Source organism: Chelonoidis abingdonii, chromosome 4, assembly GCF_003597395.2.
Source record: "Chelonoidis abingdonii isolate Lonesome George chromosome 4, CheloAbing_2.0, whole genome shotgun sequence".
Lineage (NCBI taxonomy): Eukaryota > Metazoa > Chordata > Testudines > Testudinidae > Chelonoidis > Chelonoidis abingdonii.
The window spans coordinates 5,260,350-5,282,533 of record NC_133772.1 but is presented as its reverse complement, the minus strand read 5'-3'; the positions used below and the strand labels follow the sequence as shown (position 1 = coordinate 5,282,533).

The window sequence follows — 22,184 nt, the reverse complement described above, 5'->3', positions numbered from 1 at the left end:
CTGTGACTTCCTTGCTGCAGAGCTTACCTCATCGATCTAACACAAGAGGAATTCCCGTCCCCTTCGTTCCTTAGCCTACCCAGAGAGAAATAAAACTCAAACAAGTCTTAAAAAGAAAACTTTATATTAAAAAGAAAGAAAAAAAAGACATAAATGTCATCTCTGCATCAAGTGAAAACATTGACAATACAGGGCTATTGCTTTATAAAGAAATATGAATAAAACACTCTGATTCAAAAAGATATCCAATAATTTGAAACATTCCAGCAAGCTACACACAATGTAAATACAACCAAAACAACATAAAAGCCTATATTGTTTTTCTACCTGTACTTACAATTTGGAAACAGAAGATTAGAAGATAGAAAGAACCTTCTCATAGCTGAGAGACAGACAAAAGACTCAGCCCCCAAAAATTCCCTCCCTGACTTTGAAAAATCCAGTTTCCTGATTGGTCCTTGGGTCAGGTGTTTGGTTCCCTTTGTTAACCCTTTACAGGTAAAAGAAACATTAACCCTTAGCTATCTATTTATGGCACCCCCCAACACACACACTATTGGCAGGCACAGGTCATCTCTGGCTTCAGCAAACCACCTAATCACATTTATAAATGTGCACCAAGCACCCTAGAATTCATCGCTTCAGGAAAATACCCAGCCGTATTGATGAATGTACAACAAGCACCACACGATTCTCAGCACCACCCCAAGCTCCAGCCGCAGAGAACAGTCCAGCACAGAACACTAGCTACCCATTAAAGTGCTCTTTCAAAGCCTTCGTCAACCACACGGCTTCTCACTGGGCTCCTGTGTCTGGCTGTTCAAAGTCCACAGACAGCTGCTTCACCTCTTCCCTCTACCCTGGCAGCAGCTTTCCCCCCCTTTGCCTGATGCATATTGTAGCAGGACACAAGCAGCTACATCCACGGGGATATTTCTCTCACTGAGATCCAAGCTAGTGAGCCAATGGTACTCTGCAGGTCAGGAAAGAAAGTCCCTGCCTGCAGCTTTCTGAACAGTGCTGCATTCTTAAAGATGTGTGTGTCATACACCTTCCCTGACCAGCCCACAGTGATGTCAATGAAGCATCCCTGATGATCCACCAATGCTTGCATAACCATAGAAAAGTAGCCTTTTCTGTTGATGTCCTCTGTGGCAAGATGGTCTGGTAGCAAAATAGGGATATGTGTGTGGTCTGTGGCCCCACCGCTTCAAATCCATCCACTATGTCCTGCACGTTGCTGAGAGTCAGAGTCTTGCATAGAAGATGACTAATGGCCCTGCGCACTTGCATGGCAGTGGCTCCCACTGTGGATTTTTCAACTCCAAAATGATTTCCCACTGACTAGGAGGAAGCCAGTGTTGCAAGCTTCCACAATATGATTGCTGCTCACTTTTCCACTGTCAGTGCAGCTCTCATTGTGGTGTCCCTGCGCTGGAGGGCTTGGGTGAGCTCTGCCCACAGATCCACGAATGGGCCCTTCACATCCAAAAGTTCTGCAGTTTGCTCATTGTCCTAAATCTGCATTATGATACGATCCCAGTAATCAGTGCTCCTTTCTCAGACCCAGAAGAGGTGCTCCATTAGCTGCAGCTGCTCCATGAAGGCCACCAACCACCATAGGTACCGACTCCGTGGGTGCTCCAGTCTTGGAGCACCCACGATAAAAAATTAATGGGTGTTCAGCACCCACTGGCAGCCAGCTCCTCCCCCTCTCTCTGCAGTGCCTCCTGCCCACCAGTAGCTCTCCTGATCAACTCTTCCCCCAGTGCCTCCTGCTTGCTGCAATCAGCTGTTCCACCCTGGGCAGAGAGGGAGTGGGGACAGGGCGAGCTTGGGGGAGGGAGCAGAACTGGGTGGCAAGAGGCAGGGCAGGGGTGAGGGCTTGGGGGAAGGGCTGGAGTGGGGGGTGGAACCTGAGGCAGAGTAGGGGTTGAGCACCCCCAGGGAAAAGAGGAAGCCAGCGCCTGTGCCAACAACTTTGAATTTTTTTGTCATTGTGACGGGGGTGCGCGGGGCAGCCCTCACTGGAAAGGCCAAAGTCAAAGCAGGCTGCAAAACGGAGAGTAGATGCTCACCAGTTTTGGGAGCAACACTGAAGCTAGCCCCCCCAACCAGTCACAAACTGTGCTTCTGGTCCCCCACACTGGTTATCAGGAAGCAAAAACAGAAATCACCCAGCGCCCTTTACTGCATTCCAGTCTCTGGCTCCCAATCAGCATCTACGTCGGATACAGTACAAAGTTATTTTAAACTCCGCTCACATATACAAAATGTTCTGACCCCAAAGGCTCAGCCAGGTCACCAAGTCAGTAGAGGTTTGGATCTTACTCAAAATACTACGCTGCCAGCCAATCCTTTAGTATCTAAAACTAAAGATTTATTATAAAGAAAAAAGAAAGAACAAAAAGATGTTAAATGGTAAAACAGTCACATATATACAAAGACTTCATACTCCAGATATCAGGTTCCTAGCAGTATTGGTGACTTTACTGCCTTGAAAGTCCCTCTGGAGCACATTCACACAGTTGGGATGGGTCATTCAGTCCTTGTTCAGAGCTTCGGTTTGTAGCAAAGTTCTCCAAAGGTAAGAAGCAGGACTGAAGACAACATGAAGATGCAGCTGCCTTTTATAGTATTTTCCCATGTGGCCTGTGCTTCCTTTGTTCCAAACACAAGATGCCCAGCACATGGTTTGAAAGCCCAGTTTCCTTCATAGGCATGTCCCCGCATGCCTTGCTGAGTCATAAGGTGTATGTGTGTTCTCTCAATAGATCAATTGTACTGCTGATGGTCCTTAATGGGCCATCAAGCAGGGGAGGCAGTGCTGATGCCAAACTGTCTGGGGGTGTCGCTCAGAAGTATAACACAAGTTTGAAATACAGACATACCTACATACCTATAACTCTCAATACAAAGACGATACAGTCATCTCTGGCAAATGATGACATTTTTGCAGATATCTTACATGGCATATCTGGCAAAATTCATTGCCATTCTACAATATTGATATTCATGATGTCCTAAAGTGTCCCCTAAATACCATGCAGTATCACTCCCCCTCCCCCCGCAAAATTGATGCAGAAAGGGGTGTTCCTAGACACTGCTAAATGCAGCACAAGAATTTTCCATTCTTGGTCCTATATTATTACACTTCTGGTTTACATCACAAGAATTAGTGTACAACAGAAATAGTTTATCAAAATCATGCCTGACTAAAATCAGGCTCTTTATATACAGCTACCTTCACTTTCTGAAAGTCTTCTCTCTGATGTTACTTTAGTATAGACATTAATGCTCTCAAGGGTCTAATTACCTTAGCATTTAGCCATGACAGCAATGTGGTAGTGTGCCTCAGTTTCCCCTTCTATACAGCAGACTAGATTTGTAAAGATCCTCTGCTGTGCCAAGTTTTACAATTGCTTACAGGTATCAGTTGTATAATAGTGAAATGTTACAGCTCTCTAGCATAGTGTGTTTTTAGGTATTATCCCCAGTATGTTTACAGGTTTTTTATCAAAGTCATACACATTGTACCTTTTGACCAGGGTTGATGTCAAAATCAAATACATTAGAAGGCTAAACCTTAACAGTATCACCAAATTTGTTACAAGTTAGTGTTTATAAGTATCTTGGTCATACCATACTTCTTGTCTTACTGAATCCCTTTGCTGGCTAGGTGTGTTCACCAAGTGCAGCCCCTCTGTGCTATGAGCATCTGCACAAACACTCTCCTGCATGCCTGCTTGCGGATCCACCACCAGCAACAGCTTAGCGACTGGACTGTGTTTTAAAGAGATACCAAACAATTCCAAGTGTCTAGAGATGAGTTTGCCTGCTCTCCCCTGCATCCTTGTAAGTTCAGTCACAAGGCTGTTCTGCTCTGAAACACCAGTAGCCCACTCTTTCCTCAGACCCCGAGGCCCAGACTGTTTACTCAATCAGCCTAAAGAACATGCTGGCCAAGCCCAGCCACTTGGCTACAAGGCTGTTCATTTCTCTAACAATTCCCCACCCTAATCTGAAACCTCCTCTAGGCTATCCACACTGGGTCTTTCTAAAGCAAGGTCAATGGATGTAGACACCTCAGAAAGACTTTGGCAGTTAGAAATTGAAACCAGTCTCCCAAACAAACTGTTGCTTTCACTATATAATGATTCAATGTGAGTTAACTCACCCAAATCACTTTTACACCCATCAGTTGCAGCAAACTGTTTGGAAAAATTACCATGAGGCTTCTTCTCCCTAGGAGCTTCTCTAAGCAACAACCCAGCTTTTTTCTGTTCTACAGAAGTGTTGCTCCGTAGAGCCACAGCAAACTCCTTCAGTTTCACTACACTCAGAATCATCCCTGGAACATTAAGAGGATTTTCACATAACCCCCTTTCAGGCAATCTGCTACATTCCATGGTTAAAGGGTTGGAGGCCCTCTCTTTCCCTCAGCAGCTTTCCTCACTGGCAATATGCAGGTTACCACACACAAGTTTAGGAACACTTCCTTCCTGGGTTCCAGGTAAGTCCAGAACCACCTCTGAGAAAACAAATACCCATTCTAACAAAATTCTAGTCTAGTACCTGGTTAATGGGGAGGTGGGAGCATTTTAGGGCAGGTGCAGAGTCTCCCTGCTGTGCACTGGCTGTGGAGAGAAGGGTGAGGTAAGAGCGGGCAGAGGTTTCCCCTCATCAAACTCAAGGATCAGAAGTCCCTGCCCCATGGGTTCTCTGGTGTTTTGCAAGAGACAACGAGTGAGCAAAGCGCTTCTCACACTGAGTGCAGGGATAGGGTCGCTCTCCCGTGTGGATTCTCAGGTGGGTGGTGAGGCCTGACAACTGGGTGAATCTTTTCCCGCACTCAGTGCAGCAATAGGGTCTCTCCCCAGTGTGGATTCTCTGGTGGCTAGTGAGATGATGTAGACGGACAAAGCCTTTCCCACACTCAGCGCAGCGATGGAGTTTCTCCCCCGTGTGGACTCTCTGGTGTCTAGTGAGATTTTCTAGACAACTGAATGTTTTCCCGCACTCGGCGCAGTGTTGAGGGGTCCCCTCACTGTGGATTCTCTGATGTCTCCGGAGACTTTGAAGGAGACTGAAACTTTTCCCGCACTCAGCGCAGCGATGAGGTCGTTCCCCAGTGTGTATTGTCCGGTGTCTAATGAGATATTCTTGCAGGTTGAATCTTTTCCCACACTCGTGGCACAGGAAGGGTCTCTCTCCACTGTGGATTCTCAGGTGTCTATTAAGACTTGATGTAAATTTGAAACCTTTCCCACACTGGTTACAGCGATGGGGCTGCTTTTCTGAGTGGATTCTCTGGTGTCTGTTAAGGGTGGACGAATACATAAAGCACTTCCCGCACTCAGCGCAGGCATAGGGTCTCTCTCCTGAGTGGATTCTCTTGTGGATGTTAAGAGCTGATATTTGGAAGAATCTTTTTCCACACTCAGCACAGCAATAGGGTCTCTCTCCGGTGTGGATTCTCTGGTGGGCAATGAGGTGAGATGCCCGGTTGAATATTTTCCCGCATTCAGAACAGGGATGGGCTCTCTCCTTTCTGTGGATTTTCCCATGTGCTTTGAATGACTTCTTTCTCCTGAAGCTCTCCCCACACTCGCTACAGTGATACAATTTATGTCTCTTATGAACCGTCCAGTGGTGACCTATCAGGTCTCTCTGCACCTTGAATTCTTCCCTGCACATACGGCAGGTATATACGGTCTTTCTGGGCTCAGTCTGTCCCTCTGCAGGAGGCTTTAGATGTGGCCTGGATCTCCTCTGATGGCTTTTTGGGGTTGCTGGCTCTTTCCTGGTCAGATTCTTCCTCTGCCTTTGTGGCCTGCCCTGCCTCTTGTGGTGCCTTCCCCGCTCAGATTTCTTGGAATGGTTCTTCCCTGATGTCCCTGGGAAAGACCTGGGTGACTCCTGGTTGGCAAGCTCTTCCTCAGGAGTCTGCCCCTCAGCCCTGCTCAGGTTCCTCGCTCCTGCTTGGTAGGGAAGAGAATCCAGATGTTATTTTCTGTGCTGCTGACAAAAAGGAGATCACTGATACTCCCAGCAGGGGGATGAGCCTGAGTCAGCCCTAAGCCCCTCCCTTCAGAGCAGGGCTGACCCTTGACACTTGAGTGCAAGAGGCCAAACTCCCAGGGGCCCCAGTGCTGGGGAAGGAGGAGAAGGTCAATGTCCCATAGGCCCTGATAATAGCCCCCCAAGTCAATGAACATGAGAACCAGCCCCCATGATTCTCTCCCTACTCTGAGGCCCATCTTACTGGGGAGAACAGCATCATACACACCAGCACTAACACCCCTCTCCCGAGACACACATGGAAAACTCACACTGTGATGGGATCTGAATGGCTCCATGTTCTATGGAAAATGGGGGGGGAGGAGAGACGGGGGGAATCTGCGTAAAGGGAGAGATGGGATTTCTAGGGGGATATCAGGGTGAGGAGCTGTAGCACATCTCATGTTTGGGCTTCAATCCCTATTGTAATGCTCTGTGAGGGGAGAGTTTGCAGCTGATGGATGATTCGTGAAATGAGCTCTCCAGCTCCCACTGGTGGAAAGGACAGAGCTGGTTCCCTACCTGCTGCAGGGGAAGAGCTTTGTGTGAGGAAGAAGCCCATGGAACTTTCAATTGCTGGCCAGTCCCAGGTCTCTTCTGCATCTGGAAAATCTGCACCAAGACAAAAGGTATTTGGTTGACAGCACATAGACCGAATGACTATCACTGAGAGAAGCCCTTTCCCCAACATCATAAATGATGCTTAAAATGGGGGCTTGATTTTCACCTTCTATTGTGGTGGCACAACTGAGTTTGCGGTTGCACAGCACCAGGCGCTGCACAGAGAGATCGTTCTGATGTTGAAGAGCTTATATACTAAATACACAAAGGGAGGGAGAGAACCTGAGCCAAACAAGTAACTTGCTATTGTAATACTTGGGCCCAGAAATTGACCCTAACTGGCCATTTAATTGTAAACACTGTGAGAAAGTTTATAAGTGTTACAATATCTTACAACAATAAATGTCAATGGGAAAAGGTGCAAAATATAAACAAGATGACGGAATTAGTCCAAACCAAAAAGGGCTACTAATATAAATCAAGGACAGTGTTAAAATTCTGGCTGGAAAACAAGACAAGTGTGGAACTGGAAATTAATGAACTAAAATGAATGTCAGAATTTAGGCCTAACTGGAGGAAAACTCAGTGAGGGGCTGGGCTATTTTGCCCCTTGCTTCCTTTTGTGGGGGGTTCAAAAGAAAACACTTTGGGGGGAAATACAGGAGGGGAACCAAATGCAACCCTTGAAAGAAGCAGCAACAGCAGGTGCGTGTGGAAAACTGCTGCAGCGAGTGATACCATCATGTTGCCACCCTGAACTTCTCTGGGACCCCAGATCTTCTCCATCCTTTTCCTACGAAAGGTCCTAACAAGGCTGGACCGTAGAGAGGGAGCCGGAGAATACAGCCACCATTACCAGTTCTGGCTAACTCCCCAAAATCACTTGGAAAGTGAGACGTTGTCCCCTTCCCCCTCCAAGCACTGTGAGTTCATTTCCTTCACCAGCTTATTTCTTCTCTTTCCTATTCTTCTCCCTCTGCTTTATATTAAATAAGAGTCTGGCTTAACTGGCCAAAACTGCCATAGTTTGCAACATTGCTGTAAGCCTGTCATCAAAGCAGCAGCTAAAAGCACTGCCCAGAACAGCCCAAAGCTGGTACATGTTTGCCAGGTAGGCCTCTAACTGGCTGATCAGACCGTCCTGGGGAGTAATAAGGAAATCCCTGATTAACGTCAACTGAAAGCCCAAAAAACGATGGAACGACGTTGGGCCTGAACTGGGAAGGGAGATTCCCAAGTGCTGCTTGGCCAATGATGCTGACAGCCAGGGAGGGGTAACAAACACTTTGGTAGACAGGATTAGAATTCAAAATTATCTTGACAAAGTGGAGAATTGGTCTGAAATCAGCATGATGAAATTCAAGAAACACAAGTACAAACTAGTTCGCTTAGGAAGGAAAACTGAAATGCACAATAGAAAATGGGGAATAACTGGCTTGACAGCAGTGCAGCAGAAAAGAATGTAGTGGTTCTAGTGGATCATGAATTGAATGAGAGCCGACAATGTGACACTGCTGCACAAAAGCCTAACATGAGACTAAAAGACTAACATTCTGGGATGTATTGTCACTTTGTCCACAATGTATCAGGATTTCAGCTGCCTTCAAGCTACTGGTTTGAACCCTGCACGTCATTTTAACTCCTTCCTCACCTGGGCGGATGCCTCTCAGGATGTCCCCATGTTCCTCTTCTGTGGGACCCTGGACACACAGCTCTTCCCCTCGCTCTATGCTGGAGATCACCACTGGCTTGGGGGTTTGGATCCCTGCTTAAAGAAAAGCATCACTGCCCATTAGATCTGAGCTAAGCACTTCTAGCCACAGAATTGCTGCACTTTGCTCAGCTCCATATGCAATGTGGCAATTAGGTAATGAGCTGATCTACATATTTGCATTTGTTTTCCATGGAAATTTGAACTGCAGCTTATCGTCAATACTGCCTGCACACGGCAGTGGCAGGATACTGAGTTGCAAACAACCTGGCACCCATGGAAAGGGGAGCTGGAGAGGACTGCAGTGTCTGAAGAGATGCGGGGGCGGGGCGGGGAACAGATGTGGCAAATGCTGGATATTTCTCCTTAGCCTAGGAGAGTTACTCTACTATGGCCTAGCACCCCTCTCCCTCTGATGGACATGTTTACATAGGAATTAAACAGCTGTAGCTGGCTTAGGTCAGAGGTCTGGGGCTTGGGCTGTGGGACTGTAAAATTGCTGAGTGGATATTGGGGGAGAGTCCCTGAGCAGAGACTGCAGCCCAAGCCTGAACATCTGCACTGCAATTTTTAGCCCTGCAGCCTGAGCCCCACATCCTGAGTCAACTGTTCCAGCCAGCCATGGCCGTGCCGTGGGTCGTTTATTCCAGCATAGATGAACCCAGTCTGTCTTTCACCTTAACTGTGGTGTTGGCTATTTCATCCTGTAGCCCGCAGAACGCACAGCGCTTTTCTGCTCATGTGCTCTGTCTGGGGAGCTATAAGAGCCAGAATTCTCTTGCCTTAAACTGTGGAGCCCTAGTGACCATGGGTGGAAGTGCGTCCCCTTGAAGATATGCAGTGTAGTTGTAGCCGTGTCAGTCCAAGGATATTGGAGAGGCCAGATGGGTGAGGTAATACCTTTTACTGGACCAACTTCTGTTGGTAAGAAGGACAAGCTGTCCTTTCTCAGACCTGAAGAAGAGCTCTGCGTGGCTCAGAAGCTTCTCTCTCTCACACTCACCTTGTCTCTCCATGAACTGGCTGCTCTGCTCCATTAAACACACCTCTATCCATCCACACCCATGCACCTCTCCACGGAACCCCATAGACATCTGTCCACCCAACCACTCAGACCAATGCTCCACCTCAGTTACTGTGTCTCTGTGCAGCACTCAGTGCACTGGGGCCCTGATGTCAGGGAAACAGTTCCTCACCTAACGAGACCAGAGTCTGGTAATTTTCCCACATGACGTGTCTGTAAAGTTGCCTTTGCTCCTTGCCCAGCAGGGCCCACTCCGCTGGGGAGAAATACATGGCCACATCCTCAAATGTCACCGACATCTGAAAGGACAAACAACCCAACTCAGCATGGCAAAGTTTACACACTGATAGAGGAATATCTGTTGCAGGTGAAGCGGATGTACAGTGGTCCACGCAACTGGGAGGGCCCAGGGAGGCTTGAAAGTTCAAACCATTATTATGGGTGCAGGCTTGTCACGGTGTGAAAAAAGTAACAGACAGTGTTTTCCTGTAACTTTTTTTTTGTCTGTGACTCACCCCACCACGGTGGCTCCAGCAGCTGGACGTGGTCCCCTGCTGTGGTGTTGTATCCTGGCACAAAGGGTTGCATCCCTGAGTCCTCCTGACCCTCTGTCATGAAGGGGCAGGCCGGCCAAACTTCAGTGAATGTCAGCAACCCGGAGCTCCAGATCTCACCCCATTTACATTTAGCCTGCACACTCGACCTTCTGTCATGAAGGGGCAGGCCAAACTTCAGTGAGTGTTACAGCAACCTGGAGCTTCAGATCAGAGCCCCACTTACATTTAGCCTGCACACCTGACCCTCTGCCACCATTCTGGAGCACTGGGCAGACCAAATCTGGGCAGCACTGCAACCTCACATGCCACAATGCAATGCCCAGAACAGAGCACCAGGCCCAGCTCCCCAAGACCCTTCTGGAGCCACTGAGGGTGAGAGTGGGGAACTGGACTCAGCCGTACTAAATACATGAGCTCCTGGAGCTGCACTGTGGGGTGAACACAGGGTGAGTTCACTCCCCAGTCGCTCCCTCTCTGGGCTTGCCCTCCGTATTGGGGAGGAAGTAAGGTTACACTGTTGTAGCCGTGTGGGCCCCAGGGTATTAGAGAAAGGAAGTGGTGCAGGGAATCTCTCTCACTGGACCAACTTCTGCTGGTGACAGAAAGAAGTTCCTGAGCTATGCAGGGCAGGGACGTAGTGCCAGGCTCCAGCCAGAGTACAAATATCTGCACCTCAGTTAAATAGCCCATGAACCCAAGTCAGCAGGTACAGCCCGGCTACACGATTTAGTTGTCCCCTACACAGCCCCTGGGAGCCCCAGCCAGAGAGCTGTAGCTCCAGCAGCAGCCGCCCAGGCTTTTCGCTCCGGGGGGCTCTGGGTGAATCCCCAACACGCCGGGCGACGGGGCAGTCACAGAAGGAACCTCCCTCCCCCACGGTACCCAGGGGCTCAGTTCAGCCTCCCCCAGCACCTGCCATTGCCAGTGTGTGCAGCGGCCCCAGCCTGGCCCCGACCCCGGTCTCCCGAGCAGGCTGGTCCCAGCCCCAGCAGCACAGGCCAGAGGAACTGCCCGACAGGACCTGCCCCCAGCCCCGGCCGGTGCCTGCTCGGCGGGAAGGGGGCAGAACCCGGCAGCCCCCGCAGCGCCGCCCCGGGAAGGTCCCGCCCGCCCCCAGCAGCGAGCAGGGGGGTCGGTCGGGCTCTCGCGGGCTGGGGCGCGGACCCTGCCGGGCTCCGCTGCACAAACCGGCCCCGGGGGGGTCTCTCCGGGCCCAGGCGCGGTTCGGCTCCGCCCCCAGCAGCTCCCTCCCCAGGCGGCGATTTCCAGCCTCTGCGGCTGTTTCCCTCCCTCCGCGGCCGCCTCCGGCTGCGCCCCCCGGGCCCCGCTCACCGCGCCGGGCGCTGGGGCTGCAGCCTGCAGAGGGGGCTCGCTCCGCTGGGGCCGGGCTCGGCCCCCAGGGCTCCGCGGCGGGCACGAGAAGGTCCCTCCCCGAGCCCGCCCCCCGCAGCAGTTACTGGGCGTGTCTAGGCTGGGGAGGACTCGGCTCGTTGGGGAAGCGAGGGGCAGAGGGAGCCGCTAGGGGAGACGAGGTGAAGTCGGTCCCTGGTTGTTGGTGGCTCCCGGTCCCGTCCCTTCTGCAAAGGCGGGTATTGGAGCAATGTTCCAGTGGGGGGCTGGGCACCCTGGGTAGGGTGCAAACCACTTCCGGCCGGGGGTGCGGCCGCTCCTGCACCCCCTCCCCTGAGTTCCAGCCCCCGGTTCAAAGAACATTTCTTAGTCATTCATCAGGGCGGGAGACGCCTCTTCAGACATTTCACCAGAATAAATATGGGCTGAGATTCATAACAGTGGCTGTTAGTAAATGAATAGGTTATTTCATAATTATTCAAATCTGGAACTGGGAGGAGAGTGGCTGTAAGTGATAAAATACGTCTCCTGGCAGCCCAAGTGCCACTGTGGGGAGACAAGAATATGCCATTCCCAGAGCTGACGCTCCATGTCTGGGCTACACTCTGCCAAATATCATACCCCTGTTTCTATTTTCTATCTATTTTACAGTAGCCATACCACATGCATGAAAAAAAAAAAAATCAACCAAATGCAATAGTCAACCAAATTGTTGCAGATCCAGAAGTAATGTTTTCACAGAAATCATATGGACAGTTACAATTTAAGAAATCTATAGGACTAACCCTGCTTGGTTCTTAGACAAATTAAGAACAAGAAAAATGGCTACATTTATCAGAACTTGTTGCACTGTTGTATAAATATAAAAAAAATGTTATTAGCGTCACATCTTTTGCTTGGTGCACAACAAAAATTATATGAAGAAAATAAACAGGCACAGGTGCAAACATACAAAACCTAGCTTAGTACACATTGTGCTCAGACTGATTTCAGGTGGCTTCTAAAACACAGATCACAACAAGCACCATTAAAAGACTCACAAATTGGAGGTATAATACAACCCTGTTTCTTCACACACTACAACTAGTTAAACCAGCCTTTAATGTTGCTGGGAGAGTTGCACAGTAGTAGTGTGGCTTGGTACACTTTACTTTTCAAGTTACTTGGAGAACGCCTCATCTGTGCTGGAATATCTCCACCTCCTTTCCTTTTAAATTCCAGAATGCCAGCACAGAAACACCAGCTCTCCATTTGATCAAGGTTTTGGAAACATACAAAATGGTTCCCAGTGTTGTATGTCATCTCACAGTTTTGTACTTGTAATGACAGCACCTTTGCTTTAGTAAATGCTAATGTTTATTCAAATCACTTTGATGTTCACTACTGATCAATATTTGGAACACTTTTTTATATTAATTTTATATCCAAGTTACATGGAAAAGAGCTAAAGAGAGGACAGACGAAAGATTTATCTGGCCTAGGGTTATATCTTTCTGTGATCAGTCAATGCAAGTGTCTGAAAAAATGCAGTACAGTACTTTAATATAACACCCCAAATGCATTTTGTTTTCTCTCAATTTACTTGCCATCGTGCACAGAAATTGCTGGTGGAAACCGCTGAAGGTCACATTTTTGAATTTTTCTGTGATTGGACTTAACCTCCAGTGTAATGAACAAGATGCATGGTTCACCATTAATGAGATGACATTAATTGATATCTGTTGATATCTGGCCCATAATAAAAAGCAAAAATTTTCCTGCCAAGCCCACAGCCAGGGTCCTGTGGCACCAGTTGCGCTCAGCCTATTATACCCGCCGCTCATGGGCGGTTCCCAATGCTTGAGGAGCCTCAGTGCAGCCAGGCTCCCAACGGGGAACAAGAAGCCTGGAGCCCAGGAAATTGGCCACTCTGACACCAACAGCCAATGTAAGTAATTCGCAGTGTCCACACCGGCACTGCAGCACCCTAACGACAGTGACATAAGTCCTACGCCTTTGGTGTGACCCAAAATGGCCATTTTTGTGTGATGGTTTCACAGAAATTACATGGATAGTTACAAATTATGCAGTTTATAGGAACCCTACTGGGTTTTCAAACAAAACCGACACATGTATCAAACCTCCTTTACTTATGTTACAAATACAAAAAAACATCTTTTGCTCATTACACAACAAAAATGATATGAAGAAACTACCTTGGCCCAGCTGGTTCCCAAACAACCATGTTTATCATCTACCTACAAACTTACCAAGCCCAACGCCGGGGTCCCCAACGCGGTGCCTGCAGGCACCATGGCGCCTGCGGGGGCATCTAAATGCACCCGCGTCCTGGCCAGCAGTCGAGCATCTGCCAAAATGCCACCAAATTTCTGTGGCATTTCAGCAGCGATGCCTCTCGATGACGCCACTTGCCGCTGACAGGCGATGTCATTGAGAAGCGTCGCCGCCGAAATGCCGCAGAAATTTGGCGGATGCTCGACTGCCACCATGGAAGGTTGGGGACCACTGCCCTAGGCTAATGCGCCCTGAGCTCTGACTGGGTTGTGATGGCTTCCAAAACACAGATCACGGTGAGCGCCACTAGAGGGCTCACAAACCACTTAAAGGGCTACTATCCTATTCCTGCACACAGCAAGGAACAGAAGCAGCCGAGTGTTGCTGTCAGAGCTGTGCCATAGCCGTTGGGCTTGGTACACTGAACTAGTCAAGTAACATGGAGAACTCTTCAGCGGTGGCCGGAATAGCTCCACTCCTTTTCCTTCTTCATTTCCAGGTTCCATCGCAGAAACGCTAGCTCTCAGCTGATCAAGTTTGCGGAAACATACAAATTGCCAAGTCTTGTATGTCATCCTCACCACTTTGTACCTGTCGTGACAGCACCTTTGCTTTAACCTTTGCTAATGTTCATACAAGTAACCCCGACCCCTGTTGCTCACTCGTAGGGCCTCTTGGGAACCTCCAGCCTTCCAGGCAGCCTGCAAAGGAGCCAACGTGGATTTTACTGTGAATGGAAGAGCAAAAACTGACTTATGACTGCAACTCCCCAGGCCCACTCAGCACAGACAGGCCTCTGACACCCCCAATCTGTCACCCCAGCTCCCTCAAGATGGGATCATTGGAAGTCAGTTCCCCTCTCCTCCAGCCACTGCAGAGGGCTCTGAACCCAAGGCTGGAGGGCTCCCCCTCTCCTGATCCAGCATTGTATCCCCTGTCCCCTTCACTCTCCCTAAACCCTGTCCCCTGTGTTCAGGTTAACTTGCCCTGGGGGTCTGGGAGCTGTTCGGGCTGCAGAAGGTGGGTGACTGGAGTCCCTAGGTGGGGAGAGGCAGCTGGGAATTCAGTTTCCTCCTCACACACACATTCTCCCCTGTTAGACACACCCACCCCCAACCCATGAAAGCCCATCCTCCCCCAGGGCAGTACCCAGTTCAGATGTTGAGTATGGCCCTTCCCACCATAAACAACCATGTTTACAGAAGGACCAAAGGTGGTTTTTTTTTATGTAAGTGATAGGGAAGGGGTTGCAAGGTGAGGGGCTCTGTTTTCTGTTTTTCAAGCCTCTCCACCCATGTGTGCATTTGTGTCAGGATCATAATTCAACATGACATGCACAAGAGTGTGCCTGCACCCCCCGCCCCCCACAAATGGGAAAGACGCCCCCACATCCTCCTGACATATACAGTTGCGCTACTGGGATCCCCTCTCCCCAGCACAATCAGCTAAGTGGGGATGTGGTAAGCCTGGCTCGCCCTGCAGCAAGACCACCCTGGAAGTTTCTACATTCCCCTAAAAAGTTGATATTTTTTCAATGCAGGCTGTGAGTCTCCCAGAATCACGTGACTCCAGCAGCTGGGAAACAAATGGAGAAGGAGCTGTGTTTGTAAAATGAACAATCACAGAATAACATATGCACCTGAAAGCTGAAGGACACTTACCCTGTAGCTGTCTGAGACTTGGTCTGGCAATCTTGCCTCAAAGCCATATAGTAGTTGATAGGGTGAGAATCTGGTTGTCATGTTTGGTTTAGTTCACAAAGAAAATAAAATGTCACCAAGAAATTCATCCCAATTAGTCGCACTGTCATCAACCAACTTCCGCAAGGCTCTGTAAAAAATGGAGATGGATTATTTGGGGGGGGAGGGGAAAGGACTGTCTTTACTGAGAGAAATTGTATGCGATCGAAAAGGCATAAAGATGCCATCCTAGTGCAGTGAGGTAATTCCTTTTACTTGAAATAAAAGAGAAGTTGAGTTTCAATGTACTAAACATCTGAAGCAATTTGTAGCTTCTGTCAAAGTGCATTCTCCTTTCTGCCCTGCTGGGCGATCCCCTCTCCCCAGCACAGTCAGCTCAGGGGGGTGTGCTGCATTCTCCTTTCTATTAATATTATAATTTTCCCTGCCCTAAAATTACCTTTTGATGGATTTGTTTGTGTTTTCAGCTAGTCCATGGGTTGGTGGATGATATGGGTTGAGTATTCCAAATTTTTTGCACAGCTGTAGGTTATGCTGAAAGGAAAAAAAAACGTATGCCATAAACTTTCCTTTGGACAGGTTTGGTGGATAAAAAGAAAAGAAAGATAAAAGGTTATAGCAACTCTGATGGGGTGACCAGCAGTAATCCTTGCCAGAAGTTGAGTGGGAGTTCATAGAGACTTGTCAGCAAAAATGGCCATAAAGAAGAACTCACAAGGACATTGAAGCCCATGTTCACTATCTGTGACTTGAAAGTGTGGTTGAAGACATAGTCAAAAACAACTTCAGAAATAAGTATTTACCTGGTTAGTGAATTCTGACGGACGACCTGTCAGTATACGCTGTGGACATCCATATTGCTGTATGAATTCATACATTTTCTTTGCCACCTCAGGTGCTGACTTATTTTTAAGTGGAAATGAATGAACCCATCTCGTAAGATAGTCTGTGGCTGTCAGTATATACTGGTATCCCTCCTTCGTTGCCAGTAATGGGCCCATTAAATCCATTCCCACCAATTCAAAGGGCTGACTGACCTGTGTGCAAGGGAACCGACTGGAGTCATACTTTGGATTTCTAGTATTTCATATTCTCAATAAGCCCATAAGTAGTTAGCTTGCTGAACACTGTGATGTGGGTTCCACAACCACACTATCAGAACAAAAAGAAATAAAGCAAATGAAGTAAAAGAAAAAAAACATACAGGAAATGTGAGAAAAATGATATGATAATAAATCTGCAAAAATATGGCAGTGCAAGGAGCAATACAGCTCCTTGTTGCACTCTGTGCTGCCAATCACATGCATTGCACTCGGTGGCAATTAAAGGCCTCATTGTGTAGCAATGGTAAAAATGCAGAATGCTAAGCAATTATTTTGAACTCTCTATGAATAAGATTTCTTAACGGTTTTCAAGGGAAGAGGATGAGACTGGATATAATGTATAAGCAGTCCACACTAAGAACATTCCTAGGGCTTTGACATTCCTAATACCTTACCTGGACGGAAGGTAAAAGGAAACTCTGAAGAAAGTTTGTAGATGTGTCAGAGTCCAAAACTCACCTTTACGCTTTTCAAGGTGGTGTCCAGATTTCTTTCTTTTTGCACTTTCTGGCAACGCAGACACCGCGAAACCTACGTGGTGTAGACAGAGTAACAGGATGACATTACATTTCTTGTATGAAAGTATTATTGCAAGGGAAGGGCTGGTACATTTCGCAGCAAATGTATAATTACTGTTCTTTACAATGTAAACGTAAAACTTGTATTTAACATATAAAGTAAATATTCCAAGATTTAGTTTTATTCCAGTGCAGATCCAATCGGCGATGTCTTTCGTCATCCCAGGCCAATAGTATCTTGTGCTCAGGGCCACTGTTGTTTTGACTATTCCTTGGTGTCCACCCCGGGGACTGTCATGATACTGTTCAAAGAGTTGTAGGGCTTGTTTCATGGTGTGCAGAACAACCACCTTTCTTCCTTTGGCAGAATGGAAAAGTGTCCCCTCTGCAAACCAGAGAAGATGGGGATGGGATGATGACATCACCTGCTGCACTTGAGCAATGATCAGATATTTCATAAGTCATAGATTCATTATAAGGCATATGGATATACAAGAGATCTGAATACAGTATGGGTCATCCTGCCTTTGATACTGGGTGGTTGTGATTTCAATATATGACTACAATAGATGTTAAATAAAAATTTTAAACTGTAAGTCAGTGCTCAATGAACATTTATGGGCTGTGGTTTGTAGGATACACTGGATAACGTACTTGAGAAATAAAGATAAAAAATAGGCTTTTTTGCTAATATTTCTATTTCACACTCTTATGTTGTGTACCTGAGAAATACACTGCTATAGTGCAGACATATGTAGGTGCAACAGAGTGCTGGGTAAGATACCCAGAGTCACTCTGTTCACAGCCCCTCCAAACAGGCAGAGCAGATTGGAGCTGAGGAGGCAACCTCTGTGCCTAGTTTGTGGTGGGTGGGTGGGGTGGGGTGGGGTGGGCGGAAAGTCTAAGCCCTTTACCAGGGCTCACAGATAGGCCCAGGAGGAGGTGGAAAAGGTCGGGGGGGGGGGGGAAGCAGGCAGTGGAGGGGAGGAGAGATTGCTCTCCCCTGCTTGTAAGCGCTAGGTTATGCTGGGAAAACCAACACACTTGCCCCCTCTTCCCTGCTTGAGACCCCCTCACCCCCTGCGCCCTTTGCCATGCCCCTCCCTTCTCACTATCCCCCCTCCCTCGTGGCTCGCACTCCCCCACCCTCACTCACTCTTTTCACTGGCTGGCTCGGGGCGGTTGGTGTGCAGGAGGGGTGTGTGTCTGGGCTAGGAGATGGTTCCAGAGTGGTGGCCAAAATGAGGAGTACAGGGTGCAGGAGGGTCTCTGGGCAGAAGGGGAGATGTCTGGGCGGGGGTCAGGCTAGAGGCTGGAGATGAGCGGCTTGGTGTGCCAGAAGGTGCTCTGGCCTGAAGCAACGGGGTTTGGAGGATGGAGGCGGATCAGGGCCGGGAGTGTCATGGGAGGGGTGATGGGGTGCAGGCTCTGGTGGTATACTACCCAGTGGCCTCCTGGAAGCAGCGGCTGCCCCCCTCCAGTCCTACTCAGAGGTGCATCCAGAGACTCTGCCGCTTGCCCATCCACAAGCGCCTCCACTGCAGTCCATTTGGTCACGTTCATGGCCAATGGGAACTTCAGAGTCGTGACTGTGGAAGGGAAAGCATAGTGGACAGAGCCATCTGGCTGCCTGAGAGCCAGGGAGCTGGAGGGAGGACGTGGCACTGCTTCCGAGAGGTGCACAGAGCCACAGAAGGCTTGGAGTCAAAATGCACAGGGTGTTGAACCAGAACAAAGATTGCTGTGGAGTTTGTATACCGATACATAAGTGGGATTGAAGAGATCCTCTTGCAGTAGGCAAAGGAGATTTTCTTGGAAATGTGAAGAAAACTAGTGATCCTAATCCTGGTCCCAGTGAAGGTAAATTTAACATGTCAGGTAAACCCTATGTTGGGAGATCAGGAACATTATGTATACGTTGAAGATTTCCATTGAAGAAAAACAATTACTTACCTTCCAAGGAAAATTTGGCAGCAAATCAATGCAGGTTGAGTCTGCCTGCTTTATTCATTCCTTCTGGATACGTGTTAGTCCTTTTATAGGCCAAGACCTGTGCGATTTTTTCCTTGAAAGATTTCACTGAGTATTGATCACAGAACAGAACATTACAGGCTGTTAACATTCAGAAAATTGCAACATCAAATATCAATGCATATAACAATCAGTGTTTATGGTGTAGGCATGACATGAAAATAGCAGACATATAAGCAGAGAAAGACAAACTCAGCAAAATCCACAATGCTTCATCAGTCATGGGCCAATCACAAGGGTTCCATAAATACATTTGAGCTGTGTACTTAAGTTCAAAGTATTTCCAGCTTATGGAGTCTGGCAGCATTAGATCCATGGTAATCACATTTCATGTGAAATAATGAGATCACCTGTAATATTTTAACACAGTAAAATCATAGTCACTCTGGACAGGAAATAGAACACCACAAGAATGAGAATTTTAAAAAAAGCACAAGCAGGGGTATTCGTAGACACTGTGGAAAACAACAGTGTATATATATAAACGCTCTTCTTACCTAACTTATCTTCCATACTGATGTTTAGAACAGGAAGTTCCTTTCCTAGTCAAGGTGTTTGTGAAAAAATCCGTTTTCTGAAACCCTGGAGAATCTGAAATACTTAAACCCATGTAACACACATATTTATGTATCTCAGTGACAACAGGTATGAAACCCTTGTAAAATCCAAAGCATGCATTGGAACAAAACATCTCATAATCATGACAATTCTTAATGGGGGGTAGAGGGGGGTAGGGCAGGGTGAATAAACAGTCCCACACGCTGCACCCTGCTCTGTTTCCAGGGCTGGACCTCACTGCTCCCGCACAGAGCTGGGGACAGAGCAGCCTCAGCCCGAGCCCATGGCCCCGGCCCCAGGAGTGTTCAGGCTACAGAAGGAGGGTGACTGGGGTCCCTAGGTGGGGAGAGGCAGCTGGGAATTCAGTTTCCTCCCCACACACACATTCTCCCCTCTCAGACACACGCACCCCAGCTCACGAAAGCCCTTCCTACCCCAGGGCAGTACCAAATACAGGTGTTGAGTATGGCCCTTCTCACCATAAACAACCATGTTTACAGAAGGCTCATAGGTGGTTTTTTAAACGGAAGTGGTAGTCAGGGGAGCGGTTGCAGGCTGAGAGGCTCTGTTTCCTGATTTTTAAACTTCTCCGGGGAACCCCCACCCACACAAATGGGAAAGGGCCCCCCAACCCTCCTGACATAGAGAGTTGCCTGCTGGGATCCCCTCAGCCCCCTTCCTAACACAATCAGGGTGCTGCTGCAGCAGCAGGGAGCGCCAGGCTTACCACCCTAAGGGGGTGGGGGTGGTAAGCCTGGCGCTCCCTGCTGCTGCAGCAGCACCCTGGAAGTTTCTAGTTTCCCCTAAAAAGTTGATATTTTTTCAGTGCAGGCTGTGAGTCTCCCAGACTCACGTGACTCCAGCGGCTGGGGATTTACAGGGACCCCCAAATCTCACAGCGGTAGCAACCCTGGGAGTTCAGCTGTGGTGTAGGTAGAGCAGTAGCTGCCTCCCGCCTCCGACTCACCTGCGGTCCCAGTGCCCGGCAGCTCCCAGCCCCACCCAACGCCCCCTGGCGCCTCCTAGCCGGGGTAGGACCCCGCCCCCTCCCCCGGGCACGTGTGGTGCAGACCCAGGCAGAGCTGGGCGCTGAGACCCCCAAGGACCCAGGACGTGGCGCGCCCAGGACCAGTTGTTCCGTCCGCCAAGTCTCTAGGTAACTGGCCAGGGGAAGGGGCTCAGCCCCAGGCTGCCCCCCGCTCTGTGTCCGGGGCTGGGGGCTAGAGCAGCCTCGGCCCGAGCCCAGGGCCCCGGCACAGAGCGCCGGAGGGAGCTGAGCTGCAGCAGCTCAGGGCAGAGAGCTGGGGACGTGGAGGGGTCTGTGCGGGAGCGGGTAGGAAGCTGGGATCTCTGCTGGGCGAGCTGGGGGACATGGAGGGGTCTGCGCGAAGGGGGGAAGGGAGTGGGGGGCACGGAGGGGTCTGTGCTGGGTGGGAGCTGGGGGCATGGAGGGGTTTGCGCGAAGAAGAGAAGGGAGTGGGGGGCATGGAGGGGTCTGTGCTGGGTGGGAGATGGGAGCAGGGAGCGGTCTGTGCTGGGGGCAGGGCGCTGAGGACATGCAGGGGTCTGCTGGGGGGGCAGGGAGCTGGGAGCTACAAAGGAGTCTGTGGGGGGGCAGGGAGCTGGCGGTATGGAGGGGTCTCTGCCGGTGGGGACAGGAAGCTGGGGGTATCGAGGGGTCTCTGCTGTGGGGGGCAGGGCAGGGAGCTGGTACATGGAGGGGTCTGTGCGGGAGCAGGCAGGGAGCTGGGGACTTGGAGAGGTCTGTGCTGGCGGGGAGCTGGGGACATGAAGGGGTCTGTGGGGGGGGCAGGGAGCTGGGGGTCTGTTCTGTGTGGAGCAGGCCCAGTTCCACAAATGCAGGAGCCTAAACCCCTGAATGAATCTTGGCCTAGCCTCATACTTTACCTTTTAACTCTCCCAAACATTTCATACACCTAAGGCTAGATCCACACCACAAACTTATTTTAACTCAAGTTATGTCAGCATAGAATCACCACAATGTCACTTGTGTGCATGCTGACTGGACTCCTGTGTATCCCATATGTAAAATTACACACAATTTTTGCACCTAAATCCTACAAACCTGCGTGGCCCCTCCTCGCTGTCTGCTATCTCTGACAGAGGCTTGGAGTCTGCACTGCTGTGCTCTGCTGGTGTGAGATTTGCAAGCTCAGGGTGCAAAATCCTGCCGTATTTGCAAAGCTGCAAGGATAGACGAGGGGGAGGAGATGCTGCTCCTCTGCAGAACAGATCGCTGTGGGACATAGTGACAACCAATTCAAACTTGTAGGTGGCACTCGCAGAGTGGCTGCAGATGGTAGAATAGCAGTTCTGGACCCGAGAAACAAGCTCCAGTTGGTGCAATTTGATGGGGTGGCAGCATAATGCAGGTTTGGGATGACGAGCAGCAGCTGCAGAACTTCTGGGTGCGCAGATTGCTGGATCTGTGCCAAACTTGCCAAAATGAGCCCTGGGCTGACAATGGAGAAGAGAGTCTAGATTGCACTGTGGAAACTTGCAACACTAGATTGCTACCAGTCAGTCAGAGCAGAGGTCTCTCAGCTACATACCAGTGGAGCAGATTTCTTTATTCTGAGTAGTTAACACGTATTGTTAGGGCCCATTCCATGTTAAATGGCCTGTTAACACCTCTCCAGCCCTAGCACAACAAGGCAATGTGAGTGGGCTGCAGACGGTTTGTCTCTTCCAACTTTCTTAAATTACCCCAGCAATG

General features: G+C 49.2%; 1 protein-coding gene across 2 annotated transcripts; it reads right to left on the bottom strand.

Annotated features, from left to right (window-relative positions):
• Positions 1–265: 265 nt before the first annotated feature.
• Positions 266–11,393, bottom strand: LOC116827362 (uncharacterized). 2 transcript variants are annotated; one of them, XM_075065912.1, is made up of 5 exons: positions 11,246–11,393; positions 9,529–9,655; positions 8,273–8,386; positions 6,583–6,672; positions 266–5,981 (listed from the first exon to the last, which is right to left on the bottom strand). In XM_075065912.1, the coding sequence occupies exons 2-5, from the start codon at positions 9,653–9,655 to the stop codon at positions 4,690–4,692; spliced, it is 1,623 nt and encodes a 540-aa protein (XP_074922013.1). In that variant the 5' UTR covers positions 11,246–11,393; the 3' UTR covers positions 266–4,689. The 2 variants fall into 2 exon arrangements, with proteins under 2 accessions (XP_074922013.1, XP_074922014.1); XM_075065913.1 differs by lacking the exon at positions 11,246–11,393 and adding an exon at positions 9,872–9,943.
• Positions 11,394–22,184: the final 10,791 nt, after the last annotated feature.